The sequence below is a fragment of the Nycticebus coucang genome, chromosome 4 (assembly GCF_027406575.1).
Source record: "Nycticebus coucang isolate mNycCou1 chromosome 4, mNycCou1.pri, whole genome shotgun sequence".
Lineage (NCBI taxonomy): Eukaryota > Metazoa > Chordata > Mammalia > Primates > Lorisidae > Nycticebus > Nycticebus coucang.
The window spans coordinates 61,938,486-61,960,375 of record NC_069783.1 but is presented as its reverse complement, the minus strand read 5'-3'; the positions used below and the strand labels follow the sequence as shown (position 1 = coordinate 61,960,375).

At 35.7% G+C, this 21,890-nt stretch overlaps 1 protein-coding gene across 4 annotated transcripts in view; it reads left to right on the top strand.

The window, feature by feature from the left end:
• WDPCP (WD repeat containing planar cell polarity effector) overlaps window positions 1–21,890 on the top strand; it is a 495,763-nt gene that overhangs the window by 165,991 nt on the left and 307,882 nt on the right. For all 4 annotated transcript variants that reach the window (XM_053586757.1, XM_053586756.1, XM_053586755.1 and 1 more), the window contains 2 exons: window positions 9,947–10,556; window positions 21,157–21,345. In XM_053586757.1, the coding sequence (XP_053442732.1) occupies window positions 9,947–10,556; window positions 21,157–21,345 (799 nt within the window). The remainder of the gene's footprint in view (window positions 1–9,946; window positions 10,557–21,156; window positions 21,346–21,890) is intronic.

The window sequence follows — 21,890 nt, the reverse complement described above, 5'->3', positions numbered from 1 at the left end:
TTTGGATCACCCCAACAATAAAAAAAAAAAAAGAAAGAAAAACGAAGCACATCAAAAAAAAAAAAAAAAAAGAAAACTTTTGGATCAATTCTGTCTACTTTTCAAATTTAGCTTCTCTAAAAATAAAAATTAATCATCTAGTGTTGCATTTTTCAACTGATCTCAACCTTAAAACTGACTGATTTAACTGTGGCTAAAACAATTTACTTTAGGATTGATACTACCAACTTATTTATTCTTTTTTTTTTTTTTTTTGAGTCTCACTTTTTCACCCATGGTAGAGTGTTGTGGCATCATATGGCTCACAGCAACTTCAAACTCTTGGGCTCAAGTGATCCTCTTGCCTTAGACTCCCAAGTAGCTGGGATTATAGGTGCCTGCCTAAGCTAATTTTTTTTAGAGCCAGGGTCTCACTCTTGCTCAGGCTAGTCTCGAATTCTGAGCTCAAGCAATCCACCTGCTTCAGCCTCCCAGAATGCTACAATTACAGGCGAGAGCCACCGAACCTGGCTCTATTTATTCTTGAAATTGGGAAAATCCAGGACCTTTAGGACTCATAATCTCTTCTGCTATTTCTTAGCTTCAGTTTTTCCCATTTATTTCATTACCATACAGTTTTCTTTAAAAAACAAACAAAAAACAACAAAAAACACTGGGTCATGGCCATCTATCTCTAATATGACAATTTTTTCTCATTGACCACTTCTAACATTGCACAGCCTGTGGTGTAGTTAACACACAGCCTGTATTTCTGTTTTTCTTTTTGTACCTCCCTATTCCCTTCAAATTAAGGCAGAACTCTTTTTCTTTAGATTTTCAGACTTAGCAGACTTTTGCCTTGTAATTAAAGTTTTTGTTTTTTCATCCCTTAATTATCTATGAAGTTCTTCCCCTTCTCATTGTTTGCCTACTTACTATGCCTTTGTTAGAACTTTTTACCCTGTTTGTTATCACAGGCATTCCCACTTGAATTCTAATGACCAGTTCCTAAAGCCTCTGACATATATTTTAAGAATCTTTAAAGGATTAATGGATTTTAGAATTCATGAAGTCGGAGAAGTACCAAAGGCAGGATTAAGACCAAGAACTCAGTGAGAGAAGGGAATTCTTGATCATGAAGTTTGCAGGAGATAACAATGAGCATGCTTCATGGAAGGTGGAAGTAGACTTCAAATTAATCTTGATAGGTTACATAAGTGTCACCAACTACAATCCTCTTTTTGAATTCTTCTTTCTTTCTCTGTTTTGCTTTTCTTCAGGGCATTGTCATTTAGCATTTCTCCCTTCACTACACACCATATTTTTCATTCTTTTATCTTAGCATCATATCTTGGTCTTGATCATCTCCTGACTTCACTCTAAGTTCATTTCGGGAGAAACACAAACTGCATGAATATAAGATGAGCGCTGTCTTAGTATGTGCAAGTTTAGATTTTTAAAAGCTTACATTTTTTCTAGGTATTTTGCAATAACTACATAATTCTATTTGGTGTTTCCAACTTCTTATTTGCAAGGATATGCTAACAGAATGTCTTACAGCTAGAAAATATATTAACATATTTTTTCTTTCATACAGAGTGTAATTCTTCAGTTGATAGGATATACTTTAATAACTTTAAAAGGCTGCTGAAAATGCAGGGGTTTGCTCTTCATGTTCATTATCTTGGTCTATCACATTAGCATTTTCCTCCAGTGGAATGACTGAATTTTTTTCCCTACGTCTCATTGCCAATATTTTTTCTGAGTCCATTTTTATCGATAATTATCTGTTTCTCCTTATTTTTTAAATGCAAATGTTTTACTTCAGAATTCTAATTGAAATTTCAGTCTGTTTTTCCTTTGAATTAAAAATATTAATATCACATTTAAGTAATATCCAAGTATGATTTCACTCTTCTTGATCTAAACGTTTGTACTAAGGGCCTATGCTGTGTCAGTCAATTATTTTATAAACATTTCCCTGTGCAGATTTACTGTTATCTATGTACTTATTTTTTAATTATTTTTATTTTTAATTTTTTGAAACTCAGTGAGACTGAGTTTCACTGTATCACCAAGACTGGTCTTGAATTGGTGGCCTCAAGTAATCCTCCTGCCTCATCCTCTTGAGTAGCTGGGACTGCAGATGTGTGCCACTGTGCCTGGCTTGCTTCGTGTGCATATCATTATAGTCCATGGTACCTCTACTATAACAGAATGTCTAGAAACTTAGAAATGTTTCTTTCATTCTAATGATCTTGATTATCTTTAAAAATCACATAAGTAGGCCAGGCTCAGCGCCTCATGCCTGTAATCCTAGCACTCTGGGAAGCCGAGGCAGATGGATTGCTTGAGCTCAGGAGTTTGAGACCAGTCTGAGCAAGAGTGAGACCTCATTTCTAAAAATAGCTAGGCTCTGTGGCGAGTGCCTGTAATTCCAGCTACTTGGGAGACTGAGGAGGATGATGGCTTGAGCCCGAGAGTTTGAAGTTGCTGTGACCTATGATGCCACTGCACCCTACCACAGGTGACAAAGTGAGACTATGCCTCAAAAAAAAAGAAAATAAAGAAAAAAGAAAAGTCACATACGTATGATTTAAAATAAATTTGTACTCATGAAATTAAATATGAAATTATGTCTTATTTGAATGTATTCCATGAATAGTGTTTATTGGGCCACTACCATGTGCCAAGTACACTGCTAAATATCATAAATCAATTAAATCAGTTTAATATTTAAACTTCCAAGCCACATCTTTGCTATGTTTAAAATTATCTTCCACATTTATAGTTTGCACTATATAAATATCAGCCATAAATTCTAAATAACAAAATATAGATTTTATTTAGTGTCAATGTTTTTCTTTCTTTTTATTATCTACTATCTTTGCTAAAGAATCCAGGGTTTTTATGTCAGGAACAACAATAATAACCACCGTATATTGAGGGTTTCTCTGTCCCCTGCATGCTATCAATAATTACATTATTTTAAATTCTTATAGCAATCCTGCAACACAGGTGAATAAATCCTTATTTTATAGATGAGAAAACTCCAATTCTAAAAGGTGATCTTGTTCAATATCCCAGCACTCTGGCAGAACAAAGAGTCACTTGCTTTTTATTACTGTGTGATGTTGTTTGTAGCAGTTATACAGAAGCAGTTCCAACTTGAAATTAAATTCCGAACCCAAGTATAATAAATACTTTAAATGTACAGGTATTTTGGATGTTAATGCTAAAGTCATATCATTATAAGAGTAATATAACCTTGACCCTGTCTGTTCTTAATATAATACTACTTTTGAAAGACTACATACAACATTATAGAAGATACATAGTTTTCCTTTTTATCTTCTGTATAAACAGATGTAAAAGCAGTGATATTTGTATTTGTATAATTTTTGTATTGAGAAGATAGTTTAGTTTTTGTTTAGTTCAATTTAGGGATGTTTTTCCATTTATATTTACAAAGCATTCTGTTTTCAGTATAAATTAGTTAATTCAAGAATGAAGAATCTTTAAAAGAAGTCAGGTTATTAAGAATTTCCCTTTCCAAATTTCCTTAGTCATACAGAGCAGAGTTGCCTATATTATTAAATACTTGACAAATATACCTTTCCCCACTCACAAAAATTGATTCAAGATGGATAAAGGACTTAAATTTAAGGCATGAAACAATAAAAATCCTCCAAGAAAGCATAGGAAAAATACTGGAAGATGTTGGCCTGGGGAAAGACTTCATGAAGAAGGCTGCCATGGCAATTGCAATAACAACAAAAATAAACAAATGGGACTTCATTAAACTGAAAAGCTTCTGTACAGCTAAGGAGACAATAACCAAAGCAAGGAGACAACCTACACAATGGGAAAGGATATTTGCATATTTTTAATCAGACAAAAGCTTGATAACTAGGATTTATCGAGAACTCAAATTAATCCACATGAAAAAAGCCAACAATCCCATATATCAATGGGCAAGAGACATGAATAGAACTTTCTCTAAAGACGACAGACGAAAGGCTAACAAACACATGAAAAAATGTTCATCATCTCTATATATTAGAGAAATGCAAATCAAAACAACCCTGAGATATCATCTAACCCCAGTGAGAATGGCCCACATCACAAAATCTCAAAAGTGCAGATGCTGGCGTGGATGTGGAGAGAAGGGAACGCTTTTATACTGCTGGTGGGACTGCAAATTAGTATAACCTTTCTGGAAAGAAGTATGGAGAAACCTCAAAGCACTCAAGCTAGACCTCCCATTTGATCCTGCAATCCCATTACTGGGCATCTACCCAGAAGGAAAAAAGTCCTTTTATCGTAAGGACACTTATACTAGACTGTTTATTGCAGCTCAATTTACAATCGCCAAAATGTGGAAACAGCCTAAATGCCCACCAACCCAGGAATAGATTAACAAGCTGTGGTATATGTATACCATGGAATACTATTCAGCCATTAAAAAAAATGGAGACTTTACATCCTTCGTATTAACCTGGATGGACGTGGAAGACATTATTCTCAGTAAAGCATCACAAGAATGGAGAAGCATGAATCCTATGTACTCAATTTTGATACGAGGACAATTAATGACAATTATGGTTATGGGGGGGGAAACAGAGGGAAGGAGGGAGGGGGATGGGGCCTTGGTGTGTGTCACACTTTATGGGGGCAAGACATGATTGCAAGAGGGACTTTACCTAACAATTGCAATCAGTGTAACCTGGCTTATTGTACCCTCAATGAATCCCCAACAATAAAAAAAAAAAAAGAAAAAAAGAATTTCCCTTTCCAAATTTCCTTAGTCATACAGAGCAGAATTGCCTATATTATTAAATACTTGACAAATATAGCTCAGCATAAGCTTTTCTTTCCCACCCCAAAGTTAACAGGCTCCATTGTCATTTACATAATTTGTCTCTTCAATCCCTTCCCCTTTTTCTCACTCTTTCTTTCTTTCTTCTTCTTCTTTTTTTTTTTCACTCTTCTTTCTTCTGTGGAGATCCTTCCTCCACACTTTAAGTCTGTCCCCAGGGCCCTGTCATTCTCCTTCCCTTTCTCTGATCACATAGAGGAAAAGCAGTTATATTTATGTAAACTTCTAATCACTCGTGCTTGCCAGACAGCATGTCCTGTGGAGAAAGACCTTAATTTTTAGTGTCAGACAGACTTGCATTGAAATTGTAGCTCTATCAGTTATTAACTCTGGGACCAAGAACAACATACACCATCTTTCTGACCCCCATTTTCCTTATCTCTAAGAACAGCAGTTCTCAACCTGTGGGTCGCGACCCATAGGAACTGTATTAAAGGGCCGCAACATTAGGAAGATTGAGAACCACTGCTCTAGAATATAGATTGCAGAATGTAGATACCTAACTTTGGAATATTGGAAAGATTAAGTAAGAGATTTTATGAAAAGTTATTGATACAGTACCCTATTTTCTTGCTTATTACTATTATTATTATTGGTAGGGATACTCTTTACTGAAACTTATGCATACTCAAGTAGTTTTTGTTTTTGTTTTTGAGACAGTCTCACTATGCGTCCTGAGTAGAGTGCCATGGTGTCACAGCTCACAGCAACCTCAAAGTCTTGGGCTCAAGCAATTTTCTTGCCTCACACTCAAGTAGTTTTTAATCTTTAAATGTTTATGATGTCTTTAATTATGCCATGCAAGACATTTTCCTCCCTTAAGTGAACATCAGCTATTGAGAATCATCATGTGTACAGCTGGGAAGACAGCAGTGATCTTCTTGACATTGGCTGGCCTTTTTGAGTAATCTGGGATTAGCAGCAGGGAACAGGGAGTGTATGTAGTCTGTGGTCTTATTCTTCTTTTTACTCCTTTATCTTGGTGAAACTACTGAGTCAACTAGAGAGGGTCTCACAAACTTTGGGAAACAAAGGAGCCTGAGACCCTTCTCCCTGGACCTTGAGCATAATCTGTTCTGGGCCAAGAATATGTCTGGCTGGACCCCTCCTTTTTTGGCTGCCCCTGTGTCAGGACGGGCTCTACCCAACATCACCTGACTTCGCAGTCTCTGTCATAAAGCTTCCTTTACAAAACTTATGGCTTTCCAGAAGTGTGACATTATAGCCAGTGTTTGAGTGGCTTTTAAAAAAATTATTAGTTTAAAAAGTTTATTGCATACTTACTACCAGTTCAGCTTTTGGCTAGTTGTTACACAGGTACAAAAAAGTATAAAATATTTGAGATAGTTAATTTTTTAAACTTACAATGAAAATGAAGACATGTAACTAAGTATAAGAAGCAAACAAAAGGGCAGATGTCACAAGAAAGGCATTGGCCAAGTTGGGACTGGGAAGTGGGTATAGAGGCTGGTTTAAAGGAAGGGAAGATGCCATCCAGCTGAAAAGTGTCCATGAAACTGGGATACTTTCAGTCTAGTATTTATGTAAGTATGGTTGGTAGGAAAAGGTGAGTCTCTGTGGGTGAAGAGTGTGGATTTCAGGCAATGGGCGTGAGTGAAGTTACAGAACAGGGAAAATGTGGGACGGTTTAACAGTGACTAGAGTGCTGGAGGGAGAATGCAGGACATAACACTAGATTTTGCAAGTCAAATTGTATTCTTACTTTGTTCAAAACTTATAGCTTCTCATCTCATTTAGAGAAAAAGTCACAGTCCTTATTGACCTACAGGTTACTGCACATTATTTCCCCCACTTCTTGATTTCCATTCCCCATGACTCTCTTCCTTGTTACTTCTCTAGCCGTATTGGTCTCCTTTGTCTGCCCAAAAGAGTTTGTACACCAGGGCCCATTTCCTTTGCATGATGCTCTCTTCTTCCTCGTGGCTGCATGGCTCACTCTTCTTTCAGCCCACCTTTATCACAGAGACCTGTCCTGACCTCTGGATCACACCTCCTCCTCCCCACTCCTGCCATTATCCACCCCCCCTTACTTTGTTTTATTTTACTTCACAGTATTTAGTAAGTATGTATGTATGATATCCATATATGTTCACTTGTTAATTATTGTCTTTTGCTATTATGGTCTGATAGGGTACAGGAAATGCAACCCCAAAATATGGTATCCTGGCATACTGAGTGTTTTAAGATGAAGGAAATTAAGAAAACCAAAGAGGCAGAAAGCGCTCTCTGACCTTCTCTTTTTCTTTCTCTGATATTCCCCTGATTTTTTCCCCTGAAGTCATGAAAAGAATTCTCTGACATGGCTTCTCTGAAAGTAGGTTATAAGACCCTTATGTGACAAGTGTCCCTATACCTGGAGGAAAGGAAGGAAGACACAGGGATTTAAAGAAAAATCTAAACAAACAGGCCTTGCTAAGTTCCACATAGTATCATTAGGTCATATATGCATTTTGTCCAGTCATACTTCTGCAGGACTGTCCATTCTTCATCAAACCTAAACATAAAAAAGAGAGTTTTCCCTGGGTCTTTGGGAAGCCTTTGGTCATGTAAGACTTTGCTTAAATAAATTTGTTATGCTTTTCTCTTAATCTGTGTTTTGCTTTAGGGATGTCAGTTATGAACTTTATAGTGGGTAAGGAAAAGATACCACTTTTTCTCCCTATATGTATATGACCCCGAGGAAGAGGATTTACTTACTGTTGTATCTCCACCACTCCAGACCAGTGCCTGGCACATAGCTTATACTCAAATATTTATTGGACAAAAGAGAAAATGAGAGCAGAAAAAAGAGTGTGAAAGAGGGAGGGAATTGGATTTAAGTGCCACAGAACTTTGTATTCCAGGCATGGGAATAAAAATTTAACTCCTCAATCTGTGGGTAGCCATTGAACGTTTTCAACAGGGGGTGAAAGCAAAAGCATTTAATTTAGCAAGATTATTTTGGTCTTGATGTATAGTATGGATTTTGTTTTTTTAAGACTCATCAACTCCTCCTCCCCAGTTCCGCACTCTGTAACATACCTGTATGTGCTTTTCTTTAAAAACAACAACAACAAAAAAAAAAAACCAACTTTTGGCCAGGCATGGTAGCTCACGCCTGTAATCCTAGCACTTTGAGAGGTGAGATGGGTGGATTGCCTAAGCTCAGGAGTTCAAGACCAGCCCGAGCAAGAGCAAGATCCCATCTCTACTAAAAACTAGCTGGGCATTGTGGCAGATACCTGTAGTCCCAGCTACTCAGGAGGCTGAAACAAGAGGATTGCTTGAGCCTAAGAGTTTGAAGTTGCTGTGAGCTATGGTGGCATGGCACTCTACCCAAGGTGACTTTTTGAGACTCTGTCTCAAAAAAAAAAGGAAAAAAACCCCCAAAAAACAACTTTTAATTTTAAAATAGTTTGACTCATAAGAAATTGATAACATAGTACAGTGAAAGCTCTTTGTGTATCCCTCCAGTTTCTCCCAAAGGTAATATGTTACTGCAATACATTGTCAAATACAAGAAAATAACCTTGGTACAATACTATTAATTCAGGTACAGACCATAGTTGGATTTCATCAGATTTTACGTGCACCATTTTTGTGTGTGCATAGTTCTATAAAATTTTATGACATTTGTAGATATGTGTTATTTAATGTTTCTCGGTCTTTGAGGTTTTTTGACAAAGTGTTAGAAAATATCTTCTTTAATACCACTCTCCTGGTTCTTGGCCTCTTATCAGTTACACACAAATAAAGGGAATGAATGGCGTATTGTTTTGTTTCATTGTTATGCTTTGGTGTTTCTTATAGGTAGTAGCCTTTCCTTTCTATACCAAAGATAGTTTTAAAATTTTACTTCACCAATACTGACAAATCATATCCCAGTCAAATCATATTATAGTCATCCATCAGTACATTAAGGAGATTAGTTCCAGGACACTCCTGCCCCACCATCCACTGATGTACCAAAAGCTGCACATATTCAGCCCTGTTGAACATATTCAGCCCTGTAGAACAGAACAGCAAAAAGCTAGCCCTCTGTATACACAGGTTTAGCATCCTGGGAATACTGTATTTTCAATCCATGTTTATTTGAAAAAAATTCACTGTAATAGACCTATGCAGTTCAGACCCCTGTTATTCAAGGTTCAACAGTGTTTACTAGGTCTTGATTTTTAAATTTTTATTTAAAAACCAGTACACGATATTATTTCTATTGCTCATTTGTCTACTTAGTAATCCTTCATATCCTTTCTGATAGTAAAATATTTCTGTTAGACTGTTAACAGGGTTCTAAACTTTTTTTTTTTCCTGTTTAGACCTACTAATTAGAGATATATTTCTGATAAGTAATTTACCAACAATTTTAGAATCGGCAAGGATTGTGCGCAGAAAGAGATTAATTGTTTAAAGTCTTTTATTCATTCTTTTTTTCTTTTTTAAGAGTTTCAGATTAACATATGGGTACATATAATTAAGTTACATTGTTTGTGTTTGTTAGGCAAAGTCCAAGTTGTTCATTCTTTATAATTTGTAAATTTTTAGATGTTCTGGTAACCATATTATTTTACTAAAATCTGGCCATATTAGTTTGTACAATTAAGTGATTTATGGTCTTTCTAAAACAAAATGCTAAAGTTTAAATCTTATAGCTTAATCCCTTCAGCTGTGCTATATGTATGTATATATGTGCTCCACGTGACCTAGATTGCTGTATGTGCTATTATATACTTATATGTTGCTGATATTTAAAGTACTACTTGATGATCTCTCTTTTTTTTTTTAATTAAGTCATAGCTGTGTACATTGATATGATCATGGGGCATCATTCACTAGCTTCACAGACTGTTTGTTTACCAAGTTTGATGATCTCTTTTTTTTTTTTTTTTTTTTTTGCAGTTTTTTGGCCAGAGCTGGGTTTGAACCCTCCACCTCCAGTATATGGGGCCAGAGTCCTACTCCTTTGAGCCACAGGCGCCGCCCCTACTTGATAATCTTTAATAGGTTTCTAAATTGATATGCTTGCCATTTGTGACAGCTAAAGAAACATCAAGATCTATCTGAATGTACTTGATATATTTCTTACAGGTTCTAAGTTCTGTCCGTACAGAATGGGACCCTTTGGATGTTTGCTTTGGCACCAAACAGCCTTATCAGGTGTTCACAGTGGAGCGCTCCATCAGTGCGGACAAAGAGCCCATGGCTGACAGCTGCATCTATGAATGTGTTCGGAACAAAATCCAGTGTGTGTCAGTCACCAGAATACCACTTAGATCGAAGGTCATCAGCTGCTGCAGGAATGTTACTGAAGACAAACTAATTCTGGGCTGTGAAGATTCTTCAGTAATTCTTTATGAAACTCAACGTAGAGTGACTGTCTTAGCTCAGGCTGAACTTTTGCCTTCATTAATAAGCTGCCACCCAAGTGGCGCTATTCTTCTAGTTGGCAGCAACCAAGGGGAGCTGCAAATTTTTGATATGGCTCTATCCCCTATTAACATCCAGCTCTTGGCTGAAGACTGCTTACCCAGGGAGACTCTGCAGTTCAGTAAATTCTTTGATGTTCCCAGCAGTCTTGTTCAAATGCAGTGGATAGCTCCTCCGGTTGTTTTACAGAAGCCTGAAAGTGGTGTCATCTATGATCTCCTATTCCTCAGGTTTGACAAAGGACCTTTGGGTGTACTTTTGTTTAAACTTGGTAAGTTGATGAGTAAGTAAATTAAAGTGTTTATGATGGTGTCATAATTATGACAATAAAACTATTCTTGGAATATAGATTTTTTTTCTATTTGGTTTCCTGTGAATATGTTTCCTTTTCAAACATTTCATATAGTTTCCTTAAGAATGTTTTATGTATGATTTTCTGTAAAAGGAATATTAGATAGTTAAGAATTTGGAAATTGTACTAATCATTAATCATTTAATCATGATGATTAAAAAGCCTAATTTGGGCAGCATCTGTGGCTCAGTGAGTAGGGCGCCAGCCCCATTTACCAGGGTGGCAGATTCAAACCTGGTCCCAGCCAAACAGCAACAACAACAACAACAAAAATAGCCAGGTGTTGTGGTGGGCACCTGTAGTCCTAGCTACTCAGGAGGCTGAGGCAAGAGAATTGACGAAGCCCAGGAGCTGGAAGTTGCTGTGAGCTGTGACGCTACGGCACTCTACCAAGGGCGACAAAATGAGACTGTCTCAAAAAAAAGCCTTAATTTTCACATTTGATACTCTCTAAAATAAAAAAAAGTGACTATTTTAAAAGTACTTATGTCCACTGAAAAACTCTGTGTTGTTTTTCTATAAAAATTAGATTATTGGTGTCTGTCACTTTCCAGATTGGAATTTTGTGAAGCAATTGTCTTAAAATTTTAAAAAGCAGATTTTTAGTTAGAAATTGCTGAAGATATTCTATAACTCTTAATTTTTGTTTTCCTTTTGGATAAAAGTATTTATCACTATAGCAAATCATGTGTTATTGTAGCCCATTTCAACCAAGAGACCTTAAAATGAAATTTTATTATGATGATTCATTTGCCTTTTATAGTTTGACATTACCAGTTATGCCCTGAGATATATGATATATTTTAGGTAGTTTTCTATAATTTAACATTCTTTCAAGAACCGTAGATCTAGAAAAACAAATTTTAATTAATGTACATTATGTCTACATGAGAACATAAAAATGTAAATACATCTTAAAACCCCTTACAGGATTTGGCTTTGTGGTACAAAGTTAAATTTTTAAAGACGTAGTATTTGTTAAATACCTTTCAGTTTACTTTTTTAAAACGGGTATACTTGTCTCTGAAATTGAACATATCAAAGAAATCTAGTGTAAATGATTTGAATAACCTGAAAGATATAAGACTTGTAGCGTGAGGTCTATGTTCTTTCCATATAATAAATTGCAGTAAAATCTATTCATAATATTAATATTGTCCAAGAAAAAATGTTTGGAATCTATTTATTATGAGATAATACAGTTATACTTTGCCCAACTACATGTTTAACAGTTGTATGTCTCCATACACAACACTAATTAAAGTGGGTGTTTGATGTTTTGCATGTCTGTTAAAGCACACAGACATGCACACATATTCTCTCTCCCTCTTTCTTCCCTGGTCTTGTTCTCTCTCTCCTTTTCACCCTGTAAATTACTCAGTTACCTGTCAAACAGAAGGCTGTCTGCCCACATACACCTTAGCTTTTCTTCAGCCCTCCCTTGTGGGCCTTCTCAAAACAGCTTTGCAAAAAGCACAGTTTTCTCTTCCTATCTCTAGCACATTTGCCTTCTTACTAAAGTAAACAGGCTCTCATTGTAGGGATTTAGAGGGCTTCCTGCTAATTGCCAGCTTGTAAACTTAATTGGACTGTCTCCCTGGGCACTGTTCCTAAATCAATTAGGCAATGAGTTGGCTGTCACTTCTTTTTACCAAGAAGGTCTCTTGGAAGAGAATTATCCTATAGAAGTAAGCATTGAAATGGAAAGGTGATAACTTTTCAACTGACATTTATCATTTAAATTTTGTGTTCAATATGACTTTTAAGTTTTATAGGATAGAGAAATTGGATAGTCTTATAGGCTTTTTAAAATATCTAAATATGGAATTTCCAAGGATTTTTAAAAAGTTTTGTTTCTCATTTTTCATGTATTATGGGATTAATATTTATTACAAATTATTTTTCCTAGGAAGAGTAGATTCCTTGAAATAGAAGATTCCAACTAGCAGATTTTTTAAAAGAAAACTCAGTTTAAAGAACAGATTTTTCTTATGCTCTGCTACTAAATACATCCAAAAAAATTAATATACTTCTTGAATTAACACAGTGCTGATTCTGGGCATCCATGTGGAATTTTCATGTATAATTCAAGTTACTGCATATATAAACAGGTAGTTGCATGTGCAGTCTCTCCACTAGGGAGCATTTATGAGATTTTTTTTTTTTTTCAAATGCTTGTTATGCAAGCCTTTGGAAAATTTGACATGAAAGGTGTAGCTTACAATCTAAAATTGTAAAGATAGATCATAAATCGTAGTTTAAAATAGAAAGCTGTCATATGTAAACGTAGTGTAGCTAACGCCAATATGCTAAGATTTTTGGAGTTTCACTCTTAGATTAGGTCAGTAGTGTAATGTTGAAGGAAAACTGTTTCAAGACTGCAGCTTCCATTCTCAATCCCTGCAATTATTGTAGAAATGTGTTGGACATTAAAAGGCTATAACCACTGTTATTAGAAGAAATCAAAGATCATGTCTTCTTCAAGAGGCAACTAGAAGTGTCATCCTCCCATGTGGAAGCCAAGAAATATTGTTTTATATAAAGCAATATATATTCAGAATTTCTTTATGTGATAGTCATTATCACATATTTCCACATACATAGTCTGAAATTAATTTTAAAAAGAGGTCCTAATTATACTACTGAGATAGTAAAGCTTTTCCATTCTCATCTAATACCTTTCCCAAGTTTCTCTGCTCTCTTTAAACTCACATAATCAACTTCCTGCCTCTCAACAGAGGATCTCACCTTTTTAATTGGTACTTCATTAAGTTTATCTACTCTTTAACTCACCTACCTACCCAACCACTTGTCTATATACATACAAATCTTTCCTTCTCAAGTCAGTAAAAAAGAACCCCCATTTCTAGTCCAAGACTAGTTCCACCATACTTCCACTATGGATCCTACAACATTCCTTTTGACACTTTTTCACCCTCCCCCCTCCTTTGATCTTGCTATGTTAGCAGATAAGTAGACCGAAAACACACCATAAAAATAAAATGCTTCCTTAAAATTGTTTCTCTGTTGTTATTAATCAAATGCTTACCTTCCTTTCATAGCCAAAATCATTGAAATAATAGTGAACACTGCTTCACTTCTTACTCTTTAGAGCTCTGTGTTCTGACTGTCTTCAGTGTTCTTTTGGGAAAGACACCAATGACTTCCTAATTCAGTGGTTCTCAACCTTCCTAATGCCACAGCCCTTTAGTACAGTTCCTGTGGGTTGTAACCCACAGGTTGAGAACTGCTGTCCTAATTGATAAATATATTTCTCTTTGTTGCTTGATGACTTTTCAGCTTTTGGTGATTGCTGACATCAACTGACATAGAACTCTCATTGTTCTTACCTTCTGTGACCTTAAATGTAACCTTCTGTCACTTTTTTTATACTCTTCTGCTTACTTATAAAAATTTGGGGGGGCTCTCCAGGGTTCCATTTTTATCTCTTCTCTCATTTTGTACAGGTTGAAAGTATATTTTTAATTTATTATTCCATCTCTGACTCTAGCGCAGACCATTCTTGACTGCACATCTGCATATTCACCTGACTTGCTGGATGCTTTCCCTTGGATGTACATAAACCTCAAACTCATTATGTGCAGACAAGGAAGTAATCATCACTGTCCTCAAACCTGCTTTTTCTCAATATTCTTTTTTTTTTCCCCCCTGGTTTTTTTTGGGGGGGGCGGGGGGGAGGGAGACAGATTCTGTCACCCTGGGTAGAGTGGCATGGCATCATAGCTCATAGCAACCTCAAACTTTTGAGCTCAAGAGTTCCTCTTGCCTCAGCCTACCAAGTAGCTGGGACTACAGGCATCTGCCATGAAACCCAGCTAATTTTTCTATTTTTAGTAGAGACAGGATCTGGCTTTTTCTCAGGCTGGTCTCAAACTACTGACCTCAAGTGGTCCACCTGCCTTGGGCTCCCAGAGTGCTGGTATTATTGGCATAAGCCACCACGCCCACCTCAATATTCTTTTTTTTTTTTTTTTTTTATTGTTGGGGATTCATTGAGGGTACAATAAGCCAGGTTACACTGATTGCAATTGTTAGGTAAAGTCTCTCTTTATTTTGGTGGATGATACAGTAATTTGGATGGAGCATGCAAGTCGAAAGATACTTTAAAATCTCCCCTCCTTTACTCCAAGACCATATCTAATCAGTGACCAAATCCCATCAACATTGCCTTATAAATGCTGTTAAAACATCTCATTCAGTTCAGTTTCACTGTCATTCCCCTAATCTACATCTTCTGTAGATTAGGAAGGTCTTCTATATGTATTCTTCTATCTTCCAAACTTCCCATCCGACTCCTCAGTTAATCCTGAGTGCCATATGAGTAATCTTTCTAACACTGCAGATTTGGTTATGAATTCTCCAGCTTGAAAGACTCCAGAGGTTAATAAATTCTGTTTTTCACTTGGGCATCATCTCCCCAGCTGTGCTGTACTCATATAGCTTCCCAGGCCTGGCATGTGCTCTTAAGCTCACTCCTTCCATGATGGTACTGATAGTATTCCATCTGCCTGGATGCCCCCACAGTGAGAGCAGATAAGTTGGGGAAAAGGTTAAATGTTCAAATGATAATATTAAATAAGAGATAATTGAAGCTGACATCCTCTCTCACAGAATTTTGAAAAGCACAGATGATATGTGTGTGTGTAAATGTCACTCTTTGTAAAAAACAAGTAATATGAGTTTTCTCTCAAATTTTGTAAGAAATGGAGTCAAAAGAGGTTTTTTTAAAGAGTTATTTTTAATTAATTATTTCATTATTATACTTTACCCAAGTGGTAATTGGTTGTTTATTGCTGGAAAGAAATGTCAGATACTTTGTTAGATGTCTAGGCATCTTTAATTTAGATCTCTTATCATATGAAATGAATTTTTATTTCAGATAGCAGTCTTCTACTTAGAGTGATGATGGATTTTAAGCTCAAGTTTATTGAGGTACAATTTATAACTGAAATATATTAATTTTAAGTTCAGTGAGTTTTTTTTCCTTTTTTTTTGAGATAGGGTCTCAAGCTGTCACCCTGGATAGAATGCCATGGCATCAACCTAAAACTCTTGGGCTCAAGCAATCCCCTTGCCTCAGATTTTCTATTTTTAGTAGAGATAGGGTCTCGCTTTTGCTTAGACTCGAACCTGTGAGCTCAAGCAATCCACCCCGCGTGGCTTCCCAGAGAGGGCTAGGATTACAGGCGTGAGCCACTGAGCCCGGCAGTTCAATGAGTTTTGACAAATGTATATCCCTTTATGATTACTACCACAACCAAGATATAGAACATTTCTTTTTTTTTTCTTTCTTTTTTTTTTTTTGTAGAGACAAAGTCTCACTTTATCGCCCTCAGCAGAGTGTCATAGCGTCACACAGCTCATAGCGATTCTCTTGCCTCAGCCTCCCGAGTAGCTGGGACTATAGGCGCCCACTACAATGCCCGGCTATTTTTTCTTTTTGTTGCAGTTTTTTTGTTGCAGCCACAGGCGCTGCCCCCATATAGAACATTTCTATCATCCCCCCCAAATTCTCAGACCCTTTGCAATTAATTCCCACACCTCTCAAAGCTGATGAGCATTGATCTGTTTTCTGTCATTATTGATTAGATTTGCTTTTTCTACTATAGAATTTCATAGTAATGGGATCATATTCCCAGCTACTTGGGAGGCTGAGGCAAGAGAATTGCTTAAACCCAGGAGTTTGAGGTTGCTGTGAGCTGTGATGCCATGGTACTTTTTTTGAGACTCTGTCTCAAAAAAAAAAAAAAAAGAAAAGAAAGAAACGGGATCATAGAGTAGGTACTTTTTGTGTCTTTGTATTTTCACTCAGCATTATTTGGTGGGAATATTCTATATGTATGTATATGTAATTTTTTATTTATATTTTTCTTCATATTATTGATTAATATTCTGTTATACAGAAAATACCACATTTTTTAAAATCTTTTCTCATGCCAGTGGGCTCTTTCCATATGTAAGCTACTATGACTAAAAATGCTATGTACTTCTATGTACAAGTGTTTGTATAAACACATATTTTCATTTCTTTTGGGAAAACCTGGAAGTAAACAATAGCTGGGCCATAAGCTAAGTGTATGTTTTATTTTAGAAGAAACTGTTACTAAACTGATTGTACCATTTAGCATATCCATCAACAATTTATGGGAGTTGATGTTGCTCCACATTATCACTAACTCTTGACATTAATGTTATTTTTAACCATTCTAGCAAGTGTGTAATGGTGTTAATTTGCATTTCCGTCATGACTGTTGGAATTAAGTATCTTTTCATGTGCTTTTTTTTTTTTGCCATGTATAAATCTTTTGCCCAAATTTAATTAGAATTGTGTGTTTACTTGAGTTATAAGTGGTTTATATTCTGAATATCAAGCCTTTGTTAAGACACTTGTATTGTGAATATTTTTTTCTAAGCAGTAGTTTACCTTTTCATTTTCTTAACAGTATGTTTTGAGTAGCAGAAGTTTTTAATCTAATCTAATTTTATTTTATTTTGTTGAGACATAATCTAACTTTGTTACCCTTGGTAGAGTGCTGTGGCATCATAGTTCACAGCAACTTCAAACTCTTGGGCTCAAGCAATCTTCTTGCCTCAGCCTCACGAATAGCTGGAACTGTAGGTGCCTGCAGCAATGCCCAGCTATATTTAGACATGGGGTCTCGCTCTTCTGCTCAGGGTTGTCTTAAACTCCTGAGCTTAGGCAATCCACCCACCTCAATTCATAAATTTCTTTATTTTATGGCTTGTTCTTTTCATTTTGTATCTAACGCAGGGTCACAAAAATTTTCTTCCATGTTTTCTTCTAGAAGTTTTATGATTTTAGCTCTAACAGTTGGGTTTGTGGTCTATTTCAAGTTAACTTTTGCATATAGTATGAGTATGAGGTAAGAGTTGAGATTAATTTTTTAATATGAATATCTAGTTGTTCCAGCACAAATTGTTGGAAAGAGTATCTTTATCTTTCTCTTGTTGAATGACCTTGCCCATATGTGTGTGTGTGTGCATGCCTATGAATAGATTTGATTCTCTTCAACTAAGCTGTATGTCTACACTTCACCATGTACCACAGTGTCTTAATTACTATGGCTTTACAGTAAGTCTTGAAATCAGGTACTGTTAGTCCTCCAAATTTATTCTTCTTTTTCATTATATTTTTGATATTTTTCATAGTCTGTACTCTTTCCATTTCTATATAAATTTTAAAACTGTCTTGTCAATTTCTACAAAAGCACAAATAAGATGTTGATTGAGATTATGTTGAATCTATACATCATTTTGGGGAGGAATGGTGGAGACTTCTGATCCATGAATATAGGCTTTCTCTTAATTTGTTTAGATTTTCCTGAGTTCTTTCTGCAGTGTTTTATGATTTTTTATTTATTTATTTATTTGAGACAGAGTCTCACTCTGTCACCCAGGGTGGAATGCCCTGGTGTCATAGCTCACAGCAACCTCAAACTTTTTGGGTCAGGTGATCCTCTTGCCTCAGCCTCTCAAGTAGCTGGGACTATAGGCCCCCACCACCATGCCTGGCTAGGTTTTTTTGTTTGTTTGTTTTGTTTTGTTTTTTAGTAGAAACAGGTCTTACTCTTCCTCAGGCTAGCCTCAAGCAATCCACCCAACTTGGCTTCACAGAGTGCTAGGATTACAGGCGTGAGCCACTGTGCCTAGACTATCTTATAGTTTTAAATGCAAAGATCTTGTACATATTTTGTTAAATTTATCCCTAAGTATTTAATGTTTTTGTATTGTAAATAGTATGTTTATATATACTTTTTAATTATTCTTTGGGATATTGACCATGTATCCTGTAGCCCTGTTAAACTCATTTTTAGTTGTAACGTTTTAAAGATTCCTTTCAATTTTCTACATAGATGATAATGACAACTGGATTAAAAACAGTTTTACCTCTCCTTATTCAACCTGTATGTCTTTTGTTTCATTTTCTTCCCTTGTTATCTAGCTAAGACATCCAGTATCATATTAAATAGAAATGGTAAGAGAAGACATCCTTGCTTTATTTCTACTTTTAGGTGGAAAGCACTCAGTCTTTCAGTGTAAGTATAATGTTATTAGGTTGGGGAAGTCTCCTCCCATTTCTAGTCTTCTAGAAATATTGAGTGAATATTGAATTTTTTCAAGTGCTTTTTCTGCATTGATACAAATGATTATATTTTTCTCCCTTTTTTCTCATCATAAGGTGAATTATATTGATTGGCTTTCAGATGTTTACACTTGTGGAGTAAATCCCACTTGTTCATGATGTATTACCTTTTTAATATATTGCTGGATTTGCTAATATTTTGTTAAGGATTTCTGTATTTGTTTATGGAAAATATTGATTTATAGATTTTGTCTTTTCTTGTATCTGTTAGTTTTGGTGTCTGTAATGCTAACCTCATGAAATGAGTTGGGAAGTGTTCCCTCCTCTTATGTTAATATTGTGAATTGTGTAGAGTTTATATTATTTCTTATTTTCTTAAATTATGTTTTTATTTTTTGAGACAGTCTTGGTATTTTGTTCAGGCTGGACTAAAACTCCTAGGTTCAACCAATCCTCCCACTTTAGCCTCCTTACTAGCTGGGACTACAAGTACACACAATCACGCTTAGATTTATTATATCTTCTTCTTTTTTGAGACAGAGTTTCACTCAGTTGCCCTAGGGTAGAGTGCTATGGCATCATATCTCACAGCAACCTCAAACTGTTGGGCTCAAGTGATTCTCTTGCCTTAGCCTTCCAAGTAGCTGGGACTACAGGCACCTACCACCACACCTGGCTAGTTTTAGAGATGAGGTCCCTTTTTTGTTTGTTTGTTTGTTTGTTTGTAGTTGTCATTATTTGGCAGGCTCAGGCTGGATTCGAACCCACCAGTTCCAGTGTACGTGGCTGGCGCCTTAGCTGCTGAGCTACAGATTCCGAGCCAGTTTCAAACCTTTTAAATGTATTGAGGATTGTTTTTATTACCTACATTATGCTCCACTTTGGATACTGTATACGCACATTTAAAAACAATGTATTCTGCTGTTGTTGGGTAAAGGGTTTTATAAATGCCAATTAAATTTTACAAATTTATTGATATTTTCAAGTATTTTTTATTTTTTACGGATTTTCTGCTTATATGCTTTCTTGATTGGTAAGACAAAAGTGCTGAAATCTCCCAGGTATAATAGTAGACTTGATTTTTTCCCCTTGTTATGTCCATTTCTGCTTTATTATTTCTAAATTCTGTTATTGGCGTTAAGGCTTGGTATGTTTCTTTATGAAATTTGGATCCTTTATTACAAGGGTTTAGAATTCTATCTCAACTTATTTTTATCCATCAGCACTTTCAAAAACGTCTTGCTGTTTCTTTCTGCCTTACATAATGTCAGATGCAAAATCTGCAGTCATTTTTATCTTTGTGTGTACATCTTATGTCTTTTTTTTTTCCCTATGGTTGCTTTTTAAGATTTTATCTTTATCACCTTTGAACTATTTGAATATGATTATATGTTAGCTTTTCTTCTCAACAGATCAGTTCTTTCTTTAGCTACTTGTAGCAATGTTGCTTCAGGTTTAGATAGAGTCAGATATTTTTGGTTTCCTGCAAAGTGTCTATGCATTAATATCTACTGTCAAGGAACCACCCTGATTTATGAGAACTTCCAGTGCTTGACTGTAGGCTTGGGAAGGCTTTTGGACAGTCACATTCTTTGATTCTACCAACACAAAAGGAATAGTAAAGTTTTACTGCTTAGTATAGTCAGGGCAATTCCCTGGATTCTCTATCATGTTGAGTCCTGTTCAGTGTAGCACAAGTGTTCATTTTGATGTGACTGAAAGTTAATATGAAGAGTTTTTTCATCTTTTTCATGAATTAATATTTTCTTAAAACCCTGAAGCCTATAACTATTTTAGTTAAATGGTGATGATGTTGATGATTATGATAGTACTACATAGAAGAATTACAGCAATATTTTATAATACTTTATATTATACAAAGTAAATTCACATATATTTTCTCTTTTGTGGTGATTTCTACTGAGAAGTTTTTGTAGACTTGCCCAAATCAGTAAACTTTGGCTGAAGAAAAGATTTTATAGCCAGACATTTTTAAAGGATTAAAAAACAAAACAAAACCTAAACCACATACACACAAAACCTGCCCTAGTTTTATCGTCACTTAATTCACAGAAGTTGTTTCAAATGAGATTAGCCATATTTAAAAGACAATAAAACGAGAACAGAATGCCTCCCTCAACCTTTGTTTTATGCTCTTGAATTTGTAAGATTAAAAGTGAATTTTCTTTCATTATAAAAGTATGAACAAATGTGTTTTTGTTGTACCAAGATATCTTATAGCATATGTTAGCTGCTGAGAAGGGGATCAGTTTCACATTTCTAGTACTTATGCAAGAAATGATTACTGTTGTTTTCCTTTATGGAAAAGTTAACTCACTGTTATTCTACTTTTTATCTTAAAAGATTTACCAGGTTATATGTGTTTTGTGACAGGTATCTTCACTCAAGGACAGCTGGGCCTAGTAGACATCATCTTCCAGTACATTCAGTGTGATGAGATCTATGAGGCAATTAACATCCTGAGCAGCATGAACTGGGACACTTTGGGCCACCAGTGCTTTATCAGCATGAGTGCCATTGTAAACCATCTTCTTAGACAAAAGCTTACACTAGAGAGAGAAGGTCAGACTTGAAATATATTTCATAAATGTGTTTTGTATGTACATAAAATACATGTTATTGAATCAGTTAGATTTTGAAGATATTTTTGAGTTATAAGAGATTAAAAGACAAAAATGTTAATTTAAAAATGTATTAAAACTGAAAGGATTGGATATCAAATAATTGTTCCCATGTGATACTTACTGTAGTATTTGTCAACATAAAGAACAACTTTCTGTATATGTTTATGTTGGAACTCACAATGCAGTCATTATACAATTCAAGCTAATGAATGGAATATGCTCAGATTTCAAACTTTGATCAAGAATTTCATGTATATGCTGGAGTCTGGAAGACAAAGGGCCCCAAACAAAGATCTTTATCCCTTCCTCATATTAGACGTCAGTATTTTTTTCTCACACCCAAGTCTCTATAAAGACCATAGTTCCCAACAGTCACTCTTTTTGTATGTGTCAGAATTGTAGCCCCGGCTGCTCCTCCTTGTTTTTATTCTTCTCACTTGTCATTCTGATATCCTTTCCATTTTACCTGCTTGGATTTCCCTG